Genomic DNA, 21,606 nt, shown 5'->3' with positions numbered 1-21,606 from the left:
TTCATCAATAGCCAGGCTATGCATTCAATATATCATAATCATGTACCATGCTTTAAGCAGAGTGTTTGTGTTGCCTACCACTCTGACTCCGGAAGTCAGGAAAGAAATTTGTAATTTGTTCATGGTGCGGTGATAGCTCGCCTACTCTTCACAAAGGACACCGTGGGATCTTTAACGTCCACCAACTAATGGCGGCTGCCAGGATGCCCAGTTTTTAACACCCATCTGAGTTGTTCGGGTTGATGAATCACCTTGCCTGTGAAACACCGTGATGACAGTTTATAGTTGGGCCGAGATTCAAACATTGGCTAGACAGCTTTTGAGATGAGTGTGCGTACCTCTCAGATGCTTTACATGGTCGAAGCACCCTTCCCATTCGAAGCGACGATCTAAGCAGCACTACTCAGAAAGAATTGAATGTGGTCAGAGTACCAGCGCACAATCGCTTCGTGATGAAAAGGATCAGAGAGCGTCATAGGTCCACATGCTCGTGTCAATAAAAACTAGTAGGTTGTAATTGATAGAATTCCCTGCCTAGAAAGCAGGATGACGGTTGATAATCCAAAGGAGATGTCAGAAGCGTCACATGACCTCAAAGCTATCCTAACAGTAAACAAGTTTAAAACTATAGATTTTTCCCACTGTTTTAAAGTTGTTAAGCCAACAACCAGGAATTTAACTGAAAATTACCAAAAGGTATAAAGTTTATCGAATCATGCTTAAATATTCAAAACATTTGATTGGTATCACATGAAAATTTATCTTCGATACAAGTATATAACCAGAGTTGGTGTCAAAGCCACCCAATGCTCGCCTGTTTATACATTTATCGTTTTAAAAAGACGAATCTAATAATTAATTTTTTTTATAAAGCATTGCAGTGAAGTATAATTATAAAGCAATATATGTATTTGTATATTGCAATCAGTAACAAGAGCGCAAGTGAGCACAATATACACCCTAACAAGAAGGTATATACAGAATTGTGCTACCAGATGGAAAACAGCATCCCGGTTGCCATCGCAACCACTTTAGATGATGACGAACGTATGTCGCTACACACCATCTCCACAGTCTGTACCTATGTACCAAATATGAAACGTGAAAGTTGAAAACTTTGGGAGTTAGAGTGTGGACAGGAACGGATGGAAAACAGCATCCCGGTTGCCATGGCAACCACTTTAGATGATGAACGTATGTCGCGACACACCGTCTCCACAGTCTGCACCTATGTATCAATAATGAAACGTGAAAGTTGAAAACTTTGAGAGTTAGAGTGGGGATAGGAACGGACGGAAACAGCATCCTGGTTGCCATGGCAACCACTTTAGATGACAAACGAATGTTGCGACACACCGTCTCCACAGTCTGTACCTATTTACCAAATATGAAACGTGAAAGTTGAAAACTTTGGGAGTTAGAGTGGGGACAGGAACAGACGGAAACAGTATCGTGGTTGCCATGGTAACGACTTTAGATGACGACCGTATGTTGCAACACACCATCTCCACAGTCTGTACCTATGTACCAAATATGAAACGTGAAAGTTGAAAACTTTGGGAGTTAGAGTGCGGACAGGAACGGAGAGACAGACAGACAGACGGTATCACATAATACGCCCCGATATATATATATATATATATATATATATATATATATATATATATATATATATATATATATATATATATATATATATATATATATATATATATATATATATATATATATATATATATATATATATATATATATATATATATATATATATATATATATATATATATATATATATATATATATATATATATATATATATATATATATATATATATATATATATATATATATATATATATATATATATATATATATATATATATATATATATATATATATATATATATATATATATATATATATATATATATATATATATATATATATATATATATATATATATATATATATATATATATATATATATATATATATATATATATATATATCGGGCGTATAAAAAATAGTGGTAGATAAAAACATTAGAAAGGAAACTCGAGGGGAAGCACTCGGGAGAGTGCAAAACCTCCGCCGCCAATACTGCTGGGTCAATCGAGTGAACCTTATATCTTATTCATTAAATATGTCAACAGTGCTGACAGTTATAGTTATTTTCTCCATTTTTTTTTGTGGGGGGGGTTAGAAATCACTTAAAACATGTAGAAATGCAAAAAAAAAAAATTTTTTTGGGGGGGGGGTGGAAATAAATCACTGAAAATGTGGAAATGCAAAAAAAAAAAATTTTCTCTAACAATTTTTTTGTGTGGGGGGGGGGACCAAGTCCAAAATCTAATGGCATGATCCTTGGACAATACCTAACCCCCCACCCCCCCCCACCAAGTTTCGTCGAAATCCGTCGAGGAGTTTTTCCGTAATACAAAAAATTGAACATTTTCACGCTCACGCTCACGCTGACGCTCACGCCGGGGGTATCGCTATAGCTCTCTGTTCTTCGAACAGGCGAGCTAAAAATCGAGTAATTATGGAGTAAAGTTTGCAGGAATGAAGGGAAAGCAGAAAGCACGATGGCTTCACTAACTCTTGAAAGTAAAGTTATATGGAGGGAGGTACAATTTTCCAATTCCAAATTATTGGTCTAAATATCTTTGCATTTCATCTTCGATATACAATGGAGCAAGTGTTTGTATGTGTGTGTATGTCCGCTCTATACCCATTGGTTGGACAGCTGGCCTACCACCACCCACAATTGTAACCTGAAAAATAAAAATCACATGTCCACCATTTTGATAAGCCCAAAACATCTTCTGAAGTGTCAAATTCACAATCGTCATGCCCTCCCTATAAGCTTTCTTTTCAATGTAAAACAACTTAAGCGACTGTTAAAAAGATCATCAAATATCCAATGACCTTGTGAAGGTGACAGCACGGATAGGCTTCAGGCCTCTGGTATAAGCTTATGGGCCAGTGTAATTGGAATTAGCAAAGCGATACAACTGCGATGTATTAGATATGGACATACGCTGTACACATTTTTCCTTCATGTACATACCCCTAGGTTTTTATGCCTTCACACCAAGGGTGCCGGAGGCATTATGTTTCCGGGTTGTCCGTCTGGATTTTCGTTTTCGCGATAACTCAAGAAGCAAATTGTAGAATTTCATCAAACTTGGTAAAAAGGTAAAGTCATACAGTGCAATTAAGTGATTATATTTTGGGCCAGATGTGATAAAGGTCAAAGGTCAAACTCTGAAATTTTACTGTTTACGCCCTAACTCAAGAAATATTGGACATAATTTCATCCAACTTGGTACAAAGGTAAAGTTAGACAGGGCAATTAACTGATTAGATTTTGAGCCAGATATGACAAAGGTCAAGGGTCAAATATGTCAACACTCGTGTTTGTGCGGGAGAGCGGAGGCATACCCGTCGACTGCGTGCAATCGAATTACTCTAGTTTAAATTTTATTTTCAGGAGTGATCGAGGCAGTCGTCTTGTTGCCTATATGCCGTTCAAATAAAGAGATATCAGGAAAATGTGTTGCAAGCTTGGAACAAGATCACCCATAGAGTGGGTACTCTGCTGGTGTTTTTAATCATTCAAGATAAGTAATTAACTGGCACTGGGTATTTTTCCACAAAATGAAGCATCACCGTAGTTTCATTATGAGGTGTACTTGAGTTTGTGTAGGGAAAAAAAACAGACAAGGTGGAAAGCATGAGAAATTATGGGAGGGAATAAGAGAACAGCTGAGTAGGTTGTAATAAGAAGAGGATTTGTAGAGATTATAGGGAGGGGTGGGAGATGACAGCACTGACCACTTGTTTGCATCCATAAATAAACAGTTAACAAAGTCGTAACCATCAATTTCCTTTTTACCTTAATTTGGTATCGCATGGCATTTAGATCAAAAAGAAGAAAACTACAATTTCTGCCAATCATGGAACATGTAACGGACATCTCTCTCTCTGGTGCTCTGCCCAGTCAGGTCGAATCCTGCCAAAGCAGCTCCACAGCAGGTTTACACTGGGTGGTTTGCCTTTGCATACCCAGCAGGGGGCAGGGCAGGAATTTGCAATTAGTTAAGGGTGCCGGCAATAACTTTCATACTCTTCGCAAGAAGCTGCAATCTTTAACATCCACCAACTACTTCCTGCAAAGCACTAATCCGAGTTTAGAGACACATCGGGAAATCGAACAGCTCAAAGGTAAGTGTGTGCGTGGGGTTAAAACTAATTTGGTGTGATGAAGAGAATGTAGGCCCAAGCAGACATTCCAATACTCGTTCTTCATGGGAACACAACGGCAAAGCTACATCATAAAAATGTTTTTTTTTTTTTATCCACAGTAATCGGTACCACAAAGCCTGTGAAAATAGATTGCCATTTATGTTCCAAATCAATGTGAACAGCAACAAGTACAATTTACCACTCCAGAGTCTAGATGAAAAATTACATTCCTTTTCAAAAGGTGTGACTGAAAATAAACATGTTGTATTTGCCAGCAGTCCTCTGCACTTGTGCAATATTTAGAAATACCCATCATCGTGTACCATTCTCTAGACAGAGCGTCAGTTCTGCCGGAGCAGTTTCTTGGTTTGGGTTGCAATCCTGGTTGGATCGTCACTCCAACACAGGTCAGGGCAGAAATTTGTAATTTGTTCAGGGTGCCGGCGATAGCTCACCTACTCTTCGCAAAGGACACCGTGCGATATTTAACGTCCACCGACTAATGCCAGCAGACGGGACGTCCGTTTAATGTTCTACCAAGGGACGGCACACACCTTGATGAATCACCCTGCCTGTGAAGCACTAGGATGGCAGTTTATAGCTTGGCCAAGATTCAAACCGAGTGTGCATACTTCTAAGCCATCTTGCCAGCCCTTTGAAATGCTGCTATAGTTTAAAAATAGACAAACCTGTACATCAATATCTTCCTTATGGGGATTTGCATTGTATTCAGCTCGGCAAATTTGTGTGTACTGGTCTCTTGTATTCAATGGAAAGTCATGATGACATTTTTCAGAAAATTTAATCATGTAACCTGCAGTCAAAGTGTCTACAAATGAATACCTTCAAAAAGAACATCAATATTATACCTGCAAAGCATGTAACTATCTCACTTATCTATATTTACTGCTTTCTGTATTCAGCAAATGATGGATCAATCCATGAAGCAAACGGTTAATCTCAGCAGTGTATTATTTTATTCCGCATTATTGCCTTTGAAAACAATTACAAAAGCAACATGAAAATACCCACATTGTTCCCAATCAGCTGTTGTGCAGCAGAACCATGAGGCTGCAGTGCAGCACAGAACTGTCCAATGGGGAGCTTGTGTGCATATAGCTTTGTGAAAGATCACGAGAACTGCCTCGATAAGGCATTCCCTGGGACAAGACGGAAAGAGCAAACGGCTGCTCGTCTTGTCCTCGCCACTTTCATCCAGTCAGCGTTCACTCCAAATCTGGCAGCTCTGCGCAAAGACGGGCGAGTTTTATAGCAAACAGGACAGTTAAAAAGGTCCGCAAAGGTTGATGTAACATTGCCAGATTACACAAGGTCAATATGTCAAAAATTTTGTTTGCAATTTTTTTTTCTTTCTTTTTGTTTCAAAACCAAGCATACGAGGGAAAGGCAGCAGAGTGATGGTCAGGTTTAGGTTAGCCTCTACTGCTCTGCATTACAATGTACTGTCCCATACCAAATCCTAATGCAGACAGGAGGAGATAAAGATGCTAAAAAAAAGATGAGAGAAGAGAAATGTGCTGTTGTCCCTACTTTATCAAATTGCTGTCCATCACAGCAATTTGATAAAGTTGGGACAACAGCAGAAACTACCTGTTGATGCTGCGCACAGTAGTATTCAGGATGCATAGTTCACCTTGTGTAAAAAAGGGCATGAGGTCCTACCTATATGCAGGCAACTCAATAAATACCATATCTACATGATAGGAGACCAAGACGTACAATTGATCACATTCTCAGTTTTTTTGTTTGTTTGTTGCACCAAGAATGAACACTAACAAAAGCTAAGTATCCACACATTATGATAAATTGGAGAAATAGTATAAAAGGGAAAAAAAAATTTCGTTAAAGTTGTAACTTGAATCAGCTTACGAGTTGTAACTCCACAGCTGTAAGGAATGCTTACTACAAGTCCTTACGGTGAAGCCCAAGTAACCATATACCTTTGGCCATGTCAGCAGTGCCGTTTCATCCTTCAACTTGAGAGGATGCATCAACAATATAAATTCTGAACATTCTTTTGAAGACTAACCGAAGAGGACTTTTTATTTTTTGGTGGGTGAAAAATGTCAATTGAAGAACATAAGGCTGTGGCGAAGTTCCTCACAGCAATGGGTTCGAGAAGATCGTATTGATATCACTGCCATCATAATGGATGACTCAGGGCTTCATCTGTTCAATCCCAAGTTAAAGGGACGGTCACATCAGCAGATTTACATTGGTTTCCCAGTAAATTTCGCCAAGTTAATTTTTATGTTCCTCTTTTATGCAACAAACAAGGTTTGCCTTCTTTCAGAAGATCAAACAATATCTAGCCAATATCAAGATGCCTGTGGAGTGGGGGGGGGGGAGGGGGGAGTTAGGATTAGGGTTTTAGATATTGTTACGAATTCTGGCCCGCCTGGCGTGCGAGCAATTGCATAACTCCAATCGCAACCGCGTCGCCCACCGGACGGACAATTCAGTCGTGACCCTCCTGGAATTACCGCCAGGAGCCAGTCACGGGTGGGGGTTTAACCTCACCACGATCATGCCAATTGCCCACCCGCGCAGGATAGGGTTGCTCGCCAAATTTGACCTACCTAAGTACCTGCGCGAGTAGTCAACCGGGCGATCGTACCTCGCCGCAGGTCGGCCAAGGACACGAACCGCTTAAGCGGTCCGTTCCGTGCTACAGTGATAACCTAGCGGTGTTATCGCCAACCTCGACGGATCAGATTCTCTTCTTTACCCTGGGTGTTCAAAACCCACTACTAATTTATTCCACGATTCAAGATGGCACTTTCAATGGGGAAAGAGACGACGAACAGGACACATTTCACACAAGGAAATTTATTATAGCAAGCACATATTACACACACAACACAAGCAAGGAATCATGCAGGTATTTACAAGCAAGGCAAATCTAAATGAAACACGGATACAGGCAAGAAAGCAATGAAAGCAATACCACCGACTACGAGCAATGTACAGGCACTTACACAGGTTTACTTGTCGGACACGGCGCCACCACACACACAAACAAAAGAAAAGACCTCCCTTTAGTGGTCGTCCAGTCTCTCTCCCACGACCGTCAGCGTGGTCGCGCCTGGTTCCGGCCTCCCACGCGGCCGGCGAACCCTCTCCGGCACCCCTCGTCCCGGCGCGCAGGTCCACCAGACAGCCGGCACTGCTGCGCCTCCTGTCCGCGTCTCCACCAACAGGCCGCTCGCCGGACCACGAGCGCAGAACCGAGAGAGGGAGAGAGCGCTGCACCGAGAAGGAGAGGCAGAGAGGGCTTTCGGACCAGAGAGAGAGAGAGAGAGAGAGAGAGCGAGCTCGACCCTGGCCACCAAGTGAGAGAAGCACTCAACCACGACAGAGAGAGAGGAAGAATCCAACACGATGATCCAGGCAGGAGAGAGGCCGAGCCCACGCGCGGTCTGCCCTATATAGCACGGGGCTCCGCCCCTTCGTTCCACCCCCTTTTTGGCTCCGCCTCTCCTTTAGCCCTTTCGAGAAGCTCCTCGAAAAGGGGCGTTTCCTCCTCATGGCCGCCTCACACCCCGTATCCACCAATCGCAAGCGAGCTCTCGCAGCCTCTACCGTCAGCCCCGGCGCCGCAAAAAAAAAGGCGGGAAAACTCACGCGCCGTTGTAGGCCTTTTACGGGGCTTTCGTTTGAAGTCTTCGGACGGTCCAAAATAACGATAGAACAGAAAAACGGCTATCTCAAAGAGTCGCAGCCCGATGAACCACACAAATTCCCTTTAAACAACGGTGGGGAGCCATCTGCACATAAACTTAGCGTCATCACTGATCTAAGGACCTTTTATGGTGTATTGCAAATTTCCACAGCCGTAACAATATATATATATATATATATATATATATATATATATATATATATATATATATATATATATATATTGTTGCGAATTTGCCCTGCCGGCGTGCGATCAGCCGCTCGACTCGAATGGCAGCCGCCTCGCCCACCAGAACGGACAATTCAGTCGTGACCCTCTCGGAACAACGCCGGGAGCTAGTCATGGGTAGGGGTTTAACCCCACCACAATCGTGTCAATTGCCCACCCGCGCAGGATAGGGCTGCTCGTCAAATTCGATCTACCTCAGTACCTGCGCGAATGGTCGACCGGGCGATCGTACCACGCCACAGGCCGACTCCGGACACGAACCACTTAAGCGGTCCGTTCCGTGCTACAGTGATAACCGAGCGGTGTTATCGTCAGCCTCTACGGTTCCGATTAATTACCGGGCGTATTAAGCCCACTACGAACCCCTTTCCGTGATGCAAGATGGAGGGTCAATAAAAGAGGAAAAGAGACGAAGCAGAGCGGGCACAGTTCAACAAGCAAGCATTTTATTCACACGCACACACAGACAAGCACGAAATACACGTATTTACAGCAATACACAATCAAAATGCACATTTAGTAACCAGAACAATAAAAGAAACGATGCAGGGTTACAACCGAATACGCGTACACACGGCAACACTTCAACAGTTCTACCTTAGCCAGACTGGCGCCACCCACGGACATTCACACCACAACCCCAAAGAAAAGAAAGGAAGAAAGAAAGTCGCGACTTCCCTTCTGTCTCTGGTGAGTCCCTCTCCCGCAACCGTCAGCGTGGTCGCGCCTGGCCCCGACCTCTCTCGCGGCCGGTGAACACTCTCCGGCACTCCCCGTCTGGACGCACAGGTCCACCTCGCAACGGACGCTGCCGCGTCTCCCGTCCGTGCCTTTGTGACAGGCCCGCTTGCCAAGGCGCGGGCGCAGGACCTCTTCCTGATGCCCAACCAACCGAACCACCAGCCAAGATGAAGAGGAAAACGAAGCGCGAGAGGGAGCCTTTTAGGAAACCTTTTTGGGAGCCTCTCAGGGAGCTTTTTCAGGAAGCTTCTTCAGGAAGCTTTGCTTCAGGGAGCTTTTTTTTTTGCGCCCGCCCGTGTCCGTCTTTTATCGCGCGGGACTCCGCCCTTCCGCCCCGCCCCGTTTTCGGCCCCGCCTCCCTTCGAGCTTCTTGGAGAAGCTTCACGAAGGGGGCGTGCCCTCACGCTTTCCCTCCACCCCGCCCCGTCCGGGGGCCGAGGGAGTCAGTTTTTTGGCTCGGAGCCAGGGAATTATTCCCCCAAAAAGAGGCCCCACCTTCACATGACCTCTGACCTTTGACCTGCATCGCCCCTCCTCCCACTCCAAGCGCAGGGAAGTCAACGGAAGAAACAGGCGGGAAAAGCCCACCGAGCATTCTTGTTGGTTTTTGTTTGTCCCTCCGCGGATATCGTAACCGCACGGAGCCTGTTGAATGGCGAGTGGCGAAGATGTGGTAGCGTAGATGGTGGAGGTGGCGTGGTTGCAGTGTGGTTGGCGCTGTGATGGGGATGGCGTGGTTGTTGAAATATGTGTTTGAAATAAAAGATAGAAAAAGAAAAACGACTGACTCAAAGCGTCGCAGCCCGGATGAATCACATAAATTCCCTCTTGACAACGGATAAGGGCTAACTACACATGCACCTATCAAGATATCTCACCTACGGGCCCTTTATGGTGTAATGCGAATTTCCCCAGCCGCAACACTACCCCCCTCCCCTTTTTACAGACTCGTCCCGAGTCGTCAAATTCTCGTGTGCCATCATGTGTAGTTCTCACCTATTACGTTTTACTTACGGACCCCTGAGTGCGACATTCATGGTATTTGTGTCCCCAAAATAAATAACCTGAGGGCTGAGTAACTAACTAAACAAACCCGCTCATACGGACGACTTAAATAAAATTGCCGGCGCTAACACATACATGCCGGGGGCGCACTCATATTTACAGTAAATCTTACTTACAAATTCTACACTAACCATGGCCCAGGATCAATGGACTCTGCAAAGAGAAAAGCAGTTAGCAGGGAGCCAGGCTGCTCGCATGCAGTCTCTGGCTCATGAACCAATGCAGGTGACAGGGAACGTGGCCGGCTGCTCACACGCAGTCCACGGCCTCCCCCTTTTAAATGGGCGCAGTGAACAATGGCGCATGGGCTGCGCAAATGCAGTCTCCTGGTGCGGCTGCCTGCAAAACACTGAACGGGCACTGACGCAAGCAACAAAATGGTGCACGGGCTGCTCAATGCAGTCCCGTGGTGCAGATGAATGGATGAACGCAAACAACCAACGGTGCACGGGCTGCTGGTGCAGGCTCATGTTGTAGCTGCCAGCAGGGCAGTTCTTGCAGCTTGCAAACTGTTGCTTTTCGGTGATCCCGGCACACATGGAAATGAAGGGGGGGGGGGCAAATCAAAACAGGACGGGGCAAAATGGACGAGGGCAGTAAGCATGGCATGGCAAAGGCAGGCAGGCAAGATATGGCATGATAAGGCCGCTGTAGCGAACAGCCGGCAGATGATCTGGCCGGCACAGGCCTTGAAGCAAAGACAGCCGGCAGTGGAGCTGACAGGCACAGGCCTTGAAGTAACACAGCCGTCGGACTATCCGACCGGCACAGGCCTTGCAGCAAAAAGCCAGCCGACGAAGTGGGCCGGCACAGGCCTTGCAGTAAAACAGCCAACCGATGAAGTTGGCCAGCCTTTGCCTTTCAGTGGAGGGAGTGCGGTGGTGTTGGCCACTCAGAAGGCGGGCTCGGACCTACCTACCTGTCTCCCTCCCACCTATCGCCTTTGCCTGTTACTGTCTACACCCACTCCCTTAATTTGTCAAACCCAATTTAGCCCCCTTTTATTTTTTTGTTGTTTTTATTTTTTACTCTTACTTCCCCACTATAATTCGTCCCCTAACCCCCTTTATTGTCCTTGTTCGGATAACCTATCGTCCCCTAGCCTACTCCCAACCCCTACGTTCCCTTCCCGGAGGGGAATGAGGGAGAGCGAGCGTCCTGTGTCGAGGCCCAACTCAAGCCTCAGGATGGCCTCCTCAGACTTCAGCGATCTTTAACTCAAAGTGGGTCCAGCGGCCCACAACGAGAGCGAAGGGATGGATGGTGCGGAGGGGTACATCTCCTAATCTACCCTAACAATTATCTCTTAAACTATCCCGGGGCTTTCAACAAGCGCCTCTCGCTTAAGCTATTGGTTCTAAAAACCCAGATTCCCGTCGCCTGTGTTGGTGTCCTTACAATTTCGGGCCTCGCCCCCCAATTTTCTCTCCGTGCCCTCACACGGTCTCATGGCTGGGACGCGTGGCTCCCTTGGCAGGCACGACTCTCTGCCGCTTCTCCAACGATGGCACCCCCGGGCACTACACTGCCTCCGAGCCTACCAGCTCCCTAAACACCGGGGAGTGCCCTCTCTGGCGACTCCCCTGAAACGCTCACGTGGCAGGTTGGCTTCCCGGGCCCCTTTCCGAGGGTCACCCGTGCCCACAACACTGCCCACGCGGCTAATGGCGCCCTGGGCCCCCGCATCATGTGGGCGCACCCGTGCCCACTAGGCTATCCCGGCCCCCCATGGGCCCTTGGCCTACCGCGGCCGACTAGCCCGGTGCCCAGGGTACCCACACAGCGATACTCACCTTTTGCAGCCACGCTCCCAGCCCGTCAACAAGGCTCCTGCACCCCTCCAAATGGGTATCGAGCCTACATTCCCACCAACAACAAAACGACCTCCATTTTTGTTAATTTGACTCACCCCCTATCTCACTTTACACTGACCCCAGGGTCCCTTGGGCGGGAGTCACTCCTCCCCCAAATCACTCATCGCACCATGCATTCCCCATTCGCTCCACTCACACAGACCCGCTGGCCTCACTCACTCATCATGTACATTTCCGCTCTTCAACTCATACACCGCTGAACTCTGCCATCCTTCTAACTACATCCCCTACCTAACTCGTGCTCCCACGTCGTCCCTTAAACTACAGCACATCCTTTTAACACTACGTAGCTAAGCTACGTCCCCTCTACACACTCACAAGTCTGTCACTGTTCTCCAAATCCTCAAAAATTATTTCCCATCCTAAATCTCATCTAAATCTCTCTACCTAATCCATTCCACGGACTCCATGAGGACTTACCCCTGCCCCATGAAGCCGGTCTAGCTAAGCTAACCCTTCCCCCGAACTAGTTCCATCCTGTGCCCTGACCAGGGGGTCTTCCACCCCTTGCCCGGGAATCCTGTTCACCCGAAAGCGAGGATTGCTATTTTTTTTTTTTAAATACGCAGCACCAGCGCGGCAATTCACAGCCGCGCACCTGTGGCGTGACGTCATGGCAGCTGTTCGCGTCCCTCGTCCCTCTTGGATGGTACCATCCGGTAGGGATTCACCCTCCTGCCGGATTCCAACCATACACGCAGCCATGATGTCACCCGGCGCATAAAAAAAAAACAGGCCTCACGTCTCGAGGGGTTCTCCACGCGAACACATGTGCTCTACCCGTTGGAGCTTAACACAAGCTCGCGTGGAGAACCCATCCGGTCCAAATACGTTTACCTGCCTAAACTTTGTCCGTAAGCGGGATCGGCAAATCCATCGCTGGCGTTTCCGGACCGGGTTTCACTCCCCTGCAAGCGCACACGTGGCGGCCTCGTGCGTACCACAGCACGGACCTCGCGCTCGCCGCTGGGTGAACCCGGCGCGGTGCCCAATCCAACTACGGCCGCTATTCGGCCTTTGTCTCTCTGTCGCCGTCTCCGTCGCCATTCAATCCACGCACACCTGCGTGTTACGACGCTCACACTCCACTCCATCACATTCACACCGGGAGACGCGGCTGCGTGCTCCCGCATGCCGACCGTCATCTCCCTCACATACCGCTCTCTCACACACACGGTCTCCCTTGCACGGACCCTTTCACTCACACATGCGGTGACATACACGCGGTGCCTCATCCACACACGGCGTGCTGGGAAGCACGCCCTTTGGCACACTTGCCACCGCACCACTCACACACAGGGTCGCTTACACACACGGGGACGCACTTACACCTTGCACCACAAACACCAGGACAACCACACTGGGGATTTGCGTCCCCAAAAGGGGTTCCGGGGCCTCTATACCCCCCCCCCCACGCTCGGAGTGCAACCGTTCGCAGCACTCCTCCCCTCAACTCCGCTTGGCACGACCGAACCCACCTGGTCGAGATCAGCTTCAAGGGGGCATACTCTCTCCCCTCGTTCCTGGAGGAGGCCATCCAGCTGCCCGCACCGGGTCCCCACACGCTCCGCGAGCTCGCCCTCATCGTCCTGCACTAACTCCGTGTGTGTGTGTGCTCGTCTTTAATCCCGTCCAATTCATCATGTAATCTCTCCTTTACCGTTTCTACCTCCCGTGTCTCTGTGATTTCCGTCTCTTCCCTTATCTCCCTTGTCTCCACTATTTTTATTTTCTTTGTCGTCACCTCGTGTCTCGTCTCACACGTTTCGGTCACCCCATTTAATTTTTCCCTCTGTGTCACCGTCACGCTTCTCGCCCAACATGTCCCCCAAATTATTTTGCCCTCACCCGCCTCCATTGCGGGCCTGACAACCATTGCACTCCCTCCCAGCTCGTTCGCTCCCACACGTGGCGTCGCCATTTTGAGCTCCACTCTTATTGACTTCATGCCCGCCTGCAGGCTTCGGCCCATAATTCTGCGTCTCACCCCGCATTTCTTTCATTTCTTCCTTCATTGCGTTTTTTATTTCGAGTGCGTTTCCATCCATCTTGTTGTTTAATCCGTTATAAATTTCCGCCAGCATTGCAAATAACTGCGCCATGTCGAGTGCACTCGGCTGAGCCGATTCGGCAAGGATCGGGGAGATTTGGCGGAGAGGGGGAGGGGAGGTGTCAGACACCGTGGCCGCCTCCACACCATTTTGGGCTCTGGGTTCAGTTGGGGGAGTTCGTCCTGCACAACAAGCATTTCCTGCACGGGATTTCATCCTGGACCATGGATTCTACACATTCTAAATCCATATCTACCCCTGGCTCCCGCTCGCCTTGAGACTCCATCTTATTTCTCGCAAGGGATTAATTTTAATTGCTCGTAATTTGGAGGGAATCGGGGGTCGCACCTCTCACCCCTGAACCGATTCTCCGTGAATTTAGTTTGGAGACGGGAGAGTGTGTATTCCACTCCTGACACCAGTGTTGCGAATTCGCGCCCGCCGGCGTGCAATCAGCCGCTCGACTCGAATGGCGGCCGCCTCGCCCACCGGAACGGACAATTCAGTCGTGACCCTCTCGGAACAACGTCGGGAGCTAGTCATGGGTGGGGGTTTAACCCCACCATGACCGTGCCAATTGCCCACCTGCGCAGGATAGGGTTGCTCGTCAAATTCGATCGACCGAAGTACCTGCGCGAATGGTCGACCGGGTGATCGTACCACGCCACAGGCCGACTCCGGACACGAACCACTTAAGCGGTCCGCTCCGTGCTACAGTGATAACCGAGCGGTGTTATCGTCGGCCTCAACGGTTCCGATTAATTACCGGGCGTATTAAGCCCACTACGAACCCCTTTCCGTGATGCAAGATGGAGGGTCAATAAAAGAGGAAAAGAGACGAAGCAAAGCGGGCACAGTTCAACAAGCAAGCATTTTATTCACACGCACACACAGACAAGCGTAAGGCACGTATTTACAGCAATACACAATCAAAATGCACATATAGTAACCAGAAGAATAAAAGCAACGATGCAGGGCTACAACCGAATGCGCGTACACACGACAACACTTAAACAGTTCTACTTTAGCCAGACTGGCACCACCCACGGACATTCACACCAAAACCCCAAAGAAAAGAAAGAAAGAAAGTCGCGACTTCCCTTCTGTCTCTGGTGAGTCCCTCTCCCGCGACAGTCAGCGTGGTCGCGCCTGGCCCCGACCTCTCTCGCGGCCAGCGAACCCTCTCCGGCACTCCCCGTCCAGACGCACAGGTCTACATCGCAACGGGCGCTGCCGAGTCTCCCGTCTGTGCCTTTGTGACAAGCCCGCTCGCCAAGGCGCGGGCGCAGGACCTCTTCCTGATGACCAACCAACCGAACCACCAGCCAAGATGAAGAGGAAAAAGAAGCGTGAGAGGGAGCCTTTTAGGAAACCTTTTTGGGAGCCTCTCAGGGAGCTTTTTCAGAGAGCTTCTTCAGGGAGCTTTGCTTCAGGGAGCTTTTTCAGGGAGCTTTTTTTTTGCGCCCGCCCGTGTCCGTCTTTTATCGCGCGGGACTCCGCCCTTCCGCCCCGTTTTTGGCCCCGCCTCCCTTCGAGCTTCTTGGAGAAGCTTCTCGAAGGGGGCGTGCCCTCACGCTTTTCCTCCACCCCACCCCGTCCAGGGGCCGAGGGAGTCAGTTTTTTGGCTCGGAGCCAGGGAATTATTCCCCCAGAAAGAGGCCCCACCTTCACATGACCTCTGACCTTTGACCTGCATCGCCCCTCCTCCCACTCCAAGCGCGGGGAAGTCAACGGAAGAAACAGGCGGGAAAAGCCCACTGAGCATTCTTGTTGGTTTTTGTTTGTCCCTCCGCGGAGATCGTAACCGCACGGAGCCTGTTGAATGGCGAGTGGCGAAGATGTGGTAGCGTAGATGGTGGAGGTGGCGTGGTTGCAGTGTGGTTGGCGCTGTGATGGGGATGGCATGGTTGTTGAAATGTTGTGCGTTTGAAATAAAAGATAGAAAAAGAAAAACGACTGACTCAAAGCGTCGCAGCCCGGATGAATCACATAAATTCCCTCGAGACAACGGGTTAGGGCTAACTACACATGCACCTATCAAGATATCTCACCTACGGGCCCTTTATGGTGTAATGCGAATTTCCACAGCCGTAACAATATAATATATATATATATATATATATATATATATATATATATATATATATATATATATATATATATATATATATATATACATATATATATATATATACATACATATATATACATACATATATATACATACATATATAAATATATATATATATTGTTGCGGTATTCGCGCCCGCCGGCGTGCGACGGCCACGTAACTCGAATCGCGGCACGTCGCCCACCGGACGGACAATCCAGTCGTGACCCTCTCGGACTAACGCCGGGAACCAGTCACGGGTGGACCTTTCGGTCTCACCGCGATCGAGCCAATCAGCCCCCGCGTGGGATAGGGTTGCTCGCCAAATTCGACCTACCTAAGTACCCACGCGGAGGGTAGACCGGGCGATCGCACCTCGCCGCAGGTCGACTTCGGACACGGGCCACTTAAGCGACCCGTTCCGTACTATCAGAATAACCGAGCGGTGTTATCGTCGACCCCGACGGTTCGATTAATTATCGGGCGTATTCAGCCCACTACCAACCCTTTACGTGAAGCAAGATGAGGATTCAATAGAGAAATGACGAAGCGAAGCGGGAAACAGTTCAACACTAAGCACATTTATTCGCGGCACACGGGAAGCACACATATTCAATTCCACCAAATGCACACAAAAAAAAAGAAAACACAATTCCATTTACACAAAAAGCAAATATAAAAGTGAAAACACAGTGCAGAGCTAATACCGACTACCGAGCACACGGCAACACTTATACAATTCTACTTCACAGACGGCGCCGACAACACATACCCAAAACCAAGGAAAGAATACCCTCAAGAATGAGGCGGGCCTGAGGCCGAGACCGGGTCGCGCCTACCCGTCTGGTGATGAGACGCGGAGCGGCGATGGCGCCTCACTCCGCGGGCCTCGCGGACAGTGCCTGGCAGGGGGGTGGGAAAGGGGCCCCCTTGGTCGCACTATCTCAGCGCGGGGGGAAGCAGGAGGGGGTTGCTGATGCTCGGGTTATAGAGGATCTTTATTATCCCTGGTGTGCGTCTCCACCTCGGCCAGGTCGCGCTGCCGGCCTTCCTCGGGCGTGCAGCTCCCGGCACCGTCGCGAGCACCCCCTCGTCTGCCTTCGCCGCTGCCGCCTCTCCGCCTCTGGACTCTCCACCCTGGACTCTTCTTTGGGCTCTCCTCGTTCGACTCTCCTCAGCTTCTCCAGCTACTGCAGGCTTCGGGCTCCAGACTTCCACACTCTCTGACTGACGAACACGGTCCTTTTATCCCCCCCGTAGCTTCGCCTTTGACCCCCTCCCTTTGACCTTTCACCTCGCTCCCCATTGGCCCGAGAAAAAGTGGGCGTGAAGGCTTTTTGATCCACAAATTTGCATATATCGATCGTTCTGGAGGCGGGGCCAAATCGCCCCTCGCTCACCGATTGGACGGCAAAAAGTGGGCGTGTGTCGTTTTTGATCCGTTTTTGAAGCACAAAATCCGTGATTTTGTACACGCTGTTCAACGTGCGCCCTGCACGAGTCCAACACCGGTACCCACAGCGGGGCAAGAACGCTGGCGATGCTACGGTTGCGAGGTGTGACGTGAAGGTCGTGGCGGTTGTGGTGAAGCGGCGTTGTGGTTGGTGGTTGATGTTGTGGTTGTGGTGGTAATCATGGCGGTTGGTCCAAAATAAAGATAGTAAAAGAAAAACGGCTATCCTGAAGAGTCGCAGCTCGCATAAATGACATGTATTCCCACTAGACAACGGGTTTGGGCCTAACTACACATGCACTTACCGAGATACCTCACCTAAGGGACCTGAATGGTGGTTTGCGAATTTGGTAACCACAACAATATATATATATATACATACATAAATACATAAATATATATATATATATACATACATATATACATACATACATATATACATATATACATACATACATATACATACATACATATATATATATATATATACATATATATATATATACATATATATATATACATATAAATACATATATATATATATATATATATATATATATATATATACATATATATATATACATATACATACATATATATATACATATACATATATACATATACATATACATACATAAATATATATATATATATACACATATACATACACATACATAAATATATATACATACATAAATAAATATATATATATATATACATACATAAATATATATATATATACATATACAGAAATATATACATATATATATATATATATTTATATATATATATATATATATATATATATATATATATATATATATATATATATACATATATATATATATACATATACATAAAAACAGGGGGCTGCAAAAGTAGGTATACAGTAAGGATTATACCAGTATTATAATAGTGGTGCGAGGAATGCCAAGGAGTGTGTGAATACCAGGGGCAAATAAAATAACAGCTTGTATAATCTTAAGATTATTATTGATATGCTTGTATAATCAATAAAATACATTTTGTGCGCACGTTTTCTTTTTCATTACTGTATACCTACTTTTGCAGATATATATATATATATATATATATATATATATATATATATATATATATATATATATATATATATATATATATATATATATATATATATATATATTTTGTTGCGGTTGAGGAAATTTGCAAACCACCATTCAGGTCCCGTAGGTGAGATATCTCTGTAAGTACATGTGTAGTTAGCCCCAAACCCGTTGTTTAGGCGGAATAAATGTGCATCATGTTGAACTGTTTTCCCGTTTCGCTTCGTCTTTTCTTTAATTGAATCTCCATCTTGCTTCACGTAAAGGGTTGGTAGTGGGCTTAATACGCCCGATAATTAATCGGAACCGTCGAGGCCGACGATAACACTGCTCGGTTATCCCTATAGTACGGAACGGATCGCTTAAGTGGCCCGTGTCCGCAGTCGACCTGCGGCGAGGTGCGATCGCCCGGTCTACCCTCCGCGCGGGTACTTAGGTAGGTCGAGTTTGGCGAACAACCCTCTCCCACGCGGGGGGCTGATTGGCTCGATCGTGGTGAGGCCGAAAGGCCCACCCGTGACTAGCTCCCGGCGTTGGTCCGAGAGGGTCACGACAGAATTGTCCGTCCAGTGGGCGACGTGCCGCGATTCGAGTTACGTGGCCGTTCGCACGCCGGCGGGCGAGAATTCGCAACAATATATATATATATATATATATATATATATATATATATATATATATATGCATATACATATGCATATACATATGTTTTATCAATAATATTAATTAAATAATTTTCCTCTCTAAAATAATTAATTCATTATTATTAAATCAAATGCAATGCAATCGAAACTTGTTGACACGAAAAGCAACCAAACTTGAATAAAAGGTGACGATAGAGTCTAAAGACATTCTCACAAGACCTGATCAATCAGCTAAATATCCCCTGTTTAACATGATGAAAAAAAACCTTCTCAGCACGTTCCACAAAATCATTCTTTACTGAACAAATTCTTGCAAATCTAAGTAGCTGAGATGAAAAGACATTGTAACCCATTTTAATTAGTACATTGCTTCCTGGAAAGATGTATAAGACTACAGGGAAACTGAAATCATCAACTTTATGAAATACACTTGTACTAAAACCATTCTGTCCAACTCTAACCCACACATCCAGATATACAGCAACTGTACGATCATTAACACTCCTGTTTGCAATCAGGCTATCTGGATAAATCTTGTGAAGCTGCCTATCAAAAAAAATTATAGTTAACTACACAAATACCATCTATATAACGACATGTATGAGATAATACTTTAGCTAATCCTAATTTCTTTTCCTTCATCAGTTTCTGCATAAATGAAAATTCACAGTAATATACCTTACGGCAATAACTTACAGAACATACCTTATGGCAGGCTTATTCTTTAAACTTATTTGAGATGTTATGCAAGGAAGACCAGGATGAACTGTCATGCAAGTTTTTTTCCCCCCAAAGAACAATGGCGCAGACAAAAGGAATGTTACATTTTTCCAATTGGATATTGTACACTTACTCTCGCTGTCACTGCCTGAAGATTCCTGTGGGTGAGAGAGACAATAGTAAAATGCACAACTGACCACCTTAACCAAATGTAATCAATGGAAGCAGCTTAAAGTCACCATTAACAGCATATACTACAACTACCAATGATAAAGCAGACTTGACGACACCACTGATGACAAATGCAACCTCTGCCAGGCTGCTCCACATGCAATAAAACACATTATGGAAGACTGTGAGGGCCTGACTTCACGAAGGCAAGAGCAAAACATTGTAGATGCGAGGGATCTCCGGGTCGTTCCCGGGAGTTCAATTGGCTATATCCGTGCCGCGGACTTGTTCCAGCAGAACTGACTTGGCTAGGGCGAATCAAAAACTATGATTTAGAGTTTCCTGCAATTTAAACTGCAATATCAAGTGCATTCCATTAGGTGTTTTCACTTGGGGGAAAAAAACCTTTCCAAACAAAGCTCAAAAGACAGAAGATCCAAACTCAACTGGCATCAAAAAGGTGAAAACAGGCATCTCCATTTTCTCCATGTACAGTCAACCATCTTCACCCATTACTTCAAAAGATAAGAACAGGAGGCAGGGAGAACTAATTTATTGTGAAGGGTGTGTGGTGACAGGCAAGCAAAAGTGAAGAGAAGCAGATAAAGACATGCCTCTTCAGAGCCATCCAACTCTGGTAGTTCTTCATCACACCCCATCTTGTTCATCATCTGCAAACATCCGGCAAAGTATTATACATGGTGTAGAACCAACAGTCATTGTGCATTTAACCTTGCACGTGTTTTACTCACAAAATGTTATCAAAGGTTAAATGTATATTCATATTTTATGTTCAAGGGCTTATTGTACAAGCAGCATTTGCTCAGAAATGGCGAAGCAACTTATATTCTTATTCAGCCGAGGCCGATTGATGCTGCTTGATCGAGGTCTTGTTTTTTTTTCCTGGTACATGAAATACCCCACAACCCATGCCTGCAAAAAAGACTTTTTGGAATGCCAGCTGAATTTTGCATCCAATCATCATGTAACTGTTTTAAAACTCTCCATCGGTAGGCGCTCCTATGTTGAAGGTTTTGTGTCAATCGCTCAAATGGTCGTGGAGAAAACAAATTCAAAATCGAATGAAGGTGAAAAAGTGAGGGCCTCGCCCGACGTTCCACAACATAGTCAATGATGGTTGGAGACGCCTATTATTAGTTATCCCCATGCTTTTTGAAGAAAAGAAAAAAACAGGAGGGGGGGGGGATATTGTAATCAGCTCTGTCTGTCCATCCATCGATCCGTCACGCAATCTCCTCCTAAACGGTCGGGCAGAGATTCACCTAACTTGGTAGTTATGATCACCACATGGTACGATGGTGCAAGGACAGTATCATTTTTGGCCCCAACCCCCTGTGGTGGGGTCAAAAGGTCAAATACCAAAAATGCAATTACGACCATATTTTAAAGGAAATTTTGGATATGCAATCAACATTGGGAGACGCATGAAACATGTAGCTTTTGGGGGGATTTGATCCCCAAGGTGTGTGGACTTATGGTTACAAGGGTCAAA

The 21,606-nt window shown here is 46.3% G+C and overlaps 1 protein-coding gene across 2 annotated transcripts in view; it reads right to left on the bottom strand.

Moving 5' to 3' along the window:
- Nucleotides 1-5,031: 5,031 nt before the first annotated feature.
- LOC147013968 (prostaglandin E synthase 3-like) overlaps nucleotides 5,032-21,606 on the bottom strand; it is a 37,766-nt gene continuing 21,191 nt past the window's right edge. For both annotated transcript variants that reach the window (XM_085851421.1, XM_085851420.1), the window contains exons 6-8: nucleotides 20,708-20,764; nucleotides 20,056-20,080; nucleotides 5,032-5,494 (exon numbers count right to left, since the gene is read on the bottom strand). In XM_085851421.1, the coding sequence (XP_085707547.1) occupies nucleotides 5,475-5,494; nucleotides 20,056-20,080; nucleotides 20,708-20,764 (102 nt within the window). In that variant the 3' untranslated portion in view covers nucleotides 5,032-5,474. The remainder of the gene's footprint in view (nucleotides 5,495-20,055; nucleotides 20,081-20,707; nucleotides 20,765-21,606) is intronic.

The sequence above is a fragment of the Eptatretus burgeri genome, chromosome 13 (assembly GCF_056783735.1).
Source record: "Eptatretus burgeri isolate ZD-2024b chromosome 13, Ebu_testis_v1, whole genome shotgun sequence".
Taxonomy (NCBI): domain Eukaryota; kingdom Metazoa; phylum Chordata; class Myxini; order Myxiniformes; family Myxinidae; genus Eptatretus; species Eptatretus burgeri.
The sequence above is the reverse complement of the archived record's forward strand: the minus strand, read 5'-3'. Positions and strand labels throughout refer to the sequence as shown.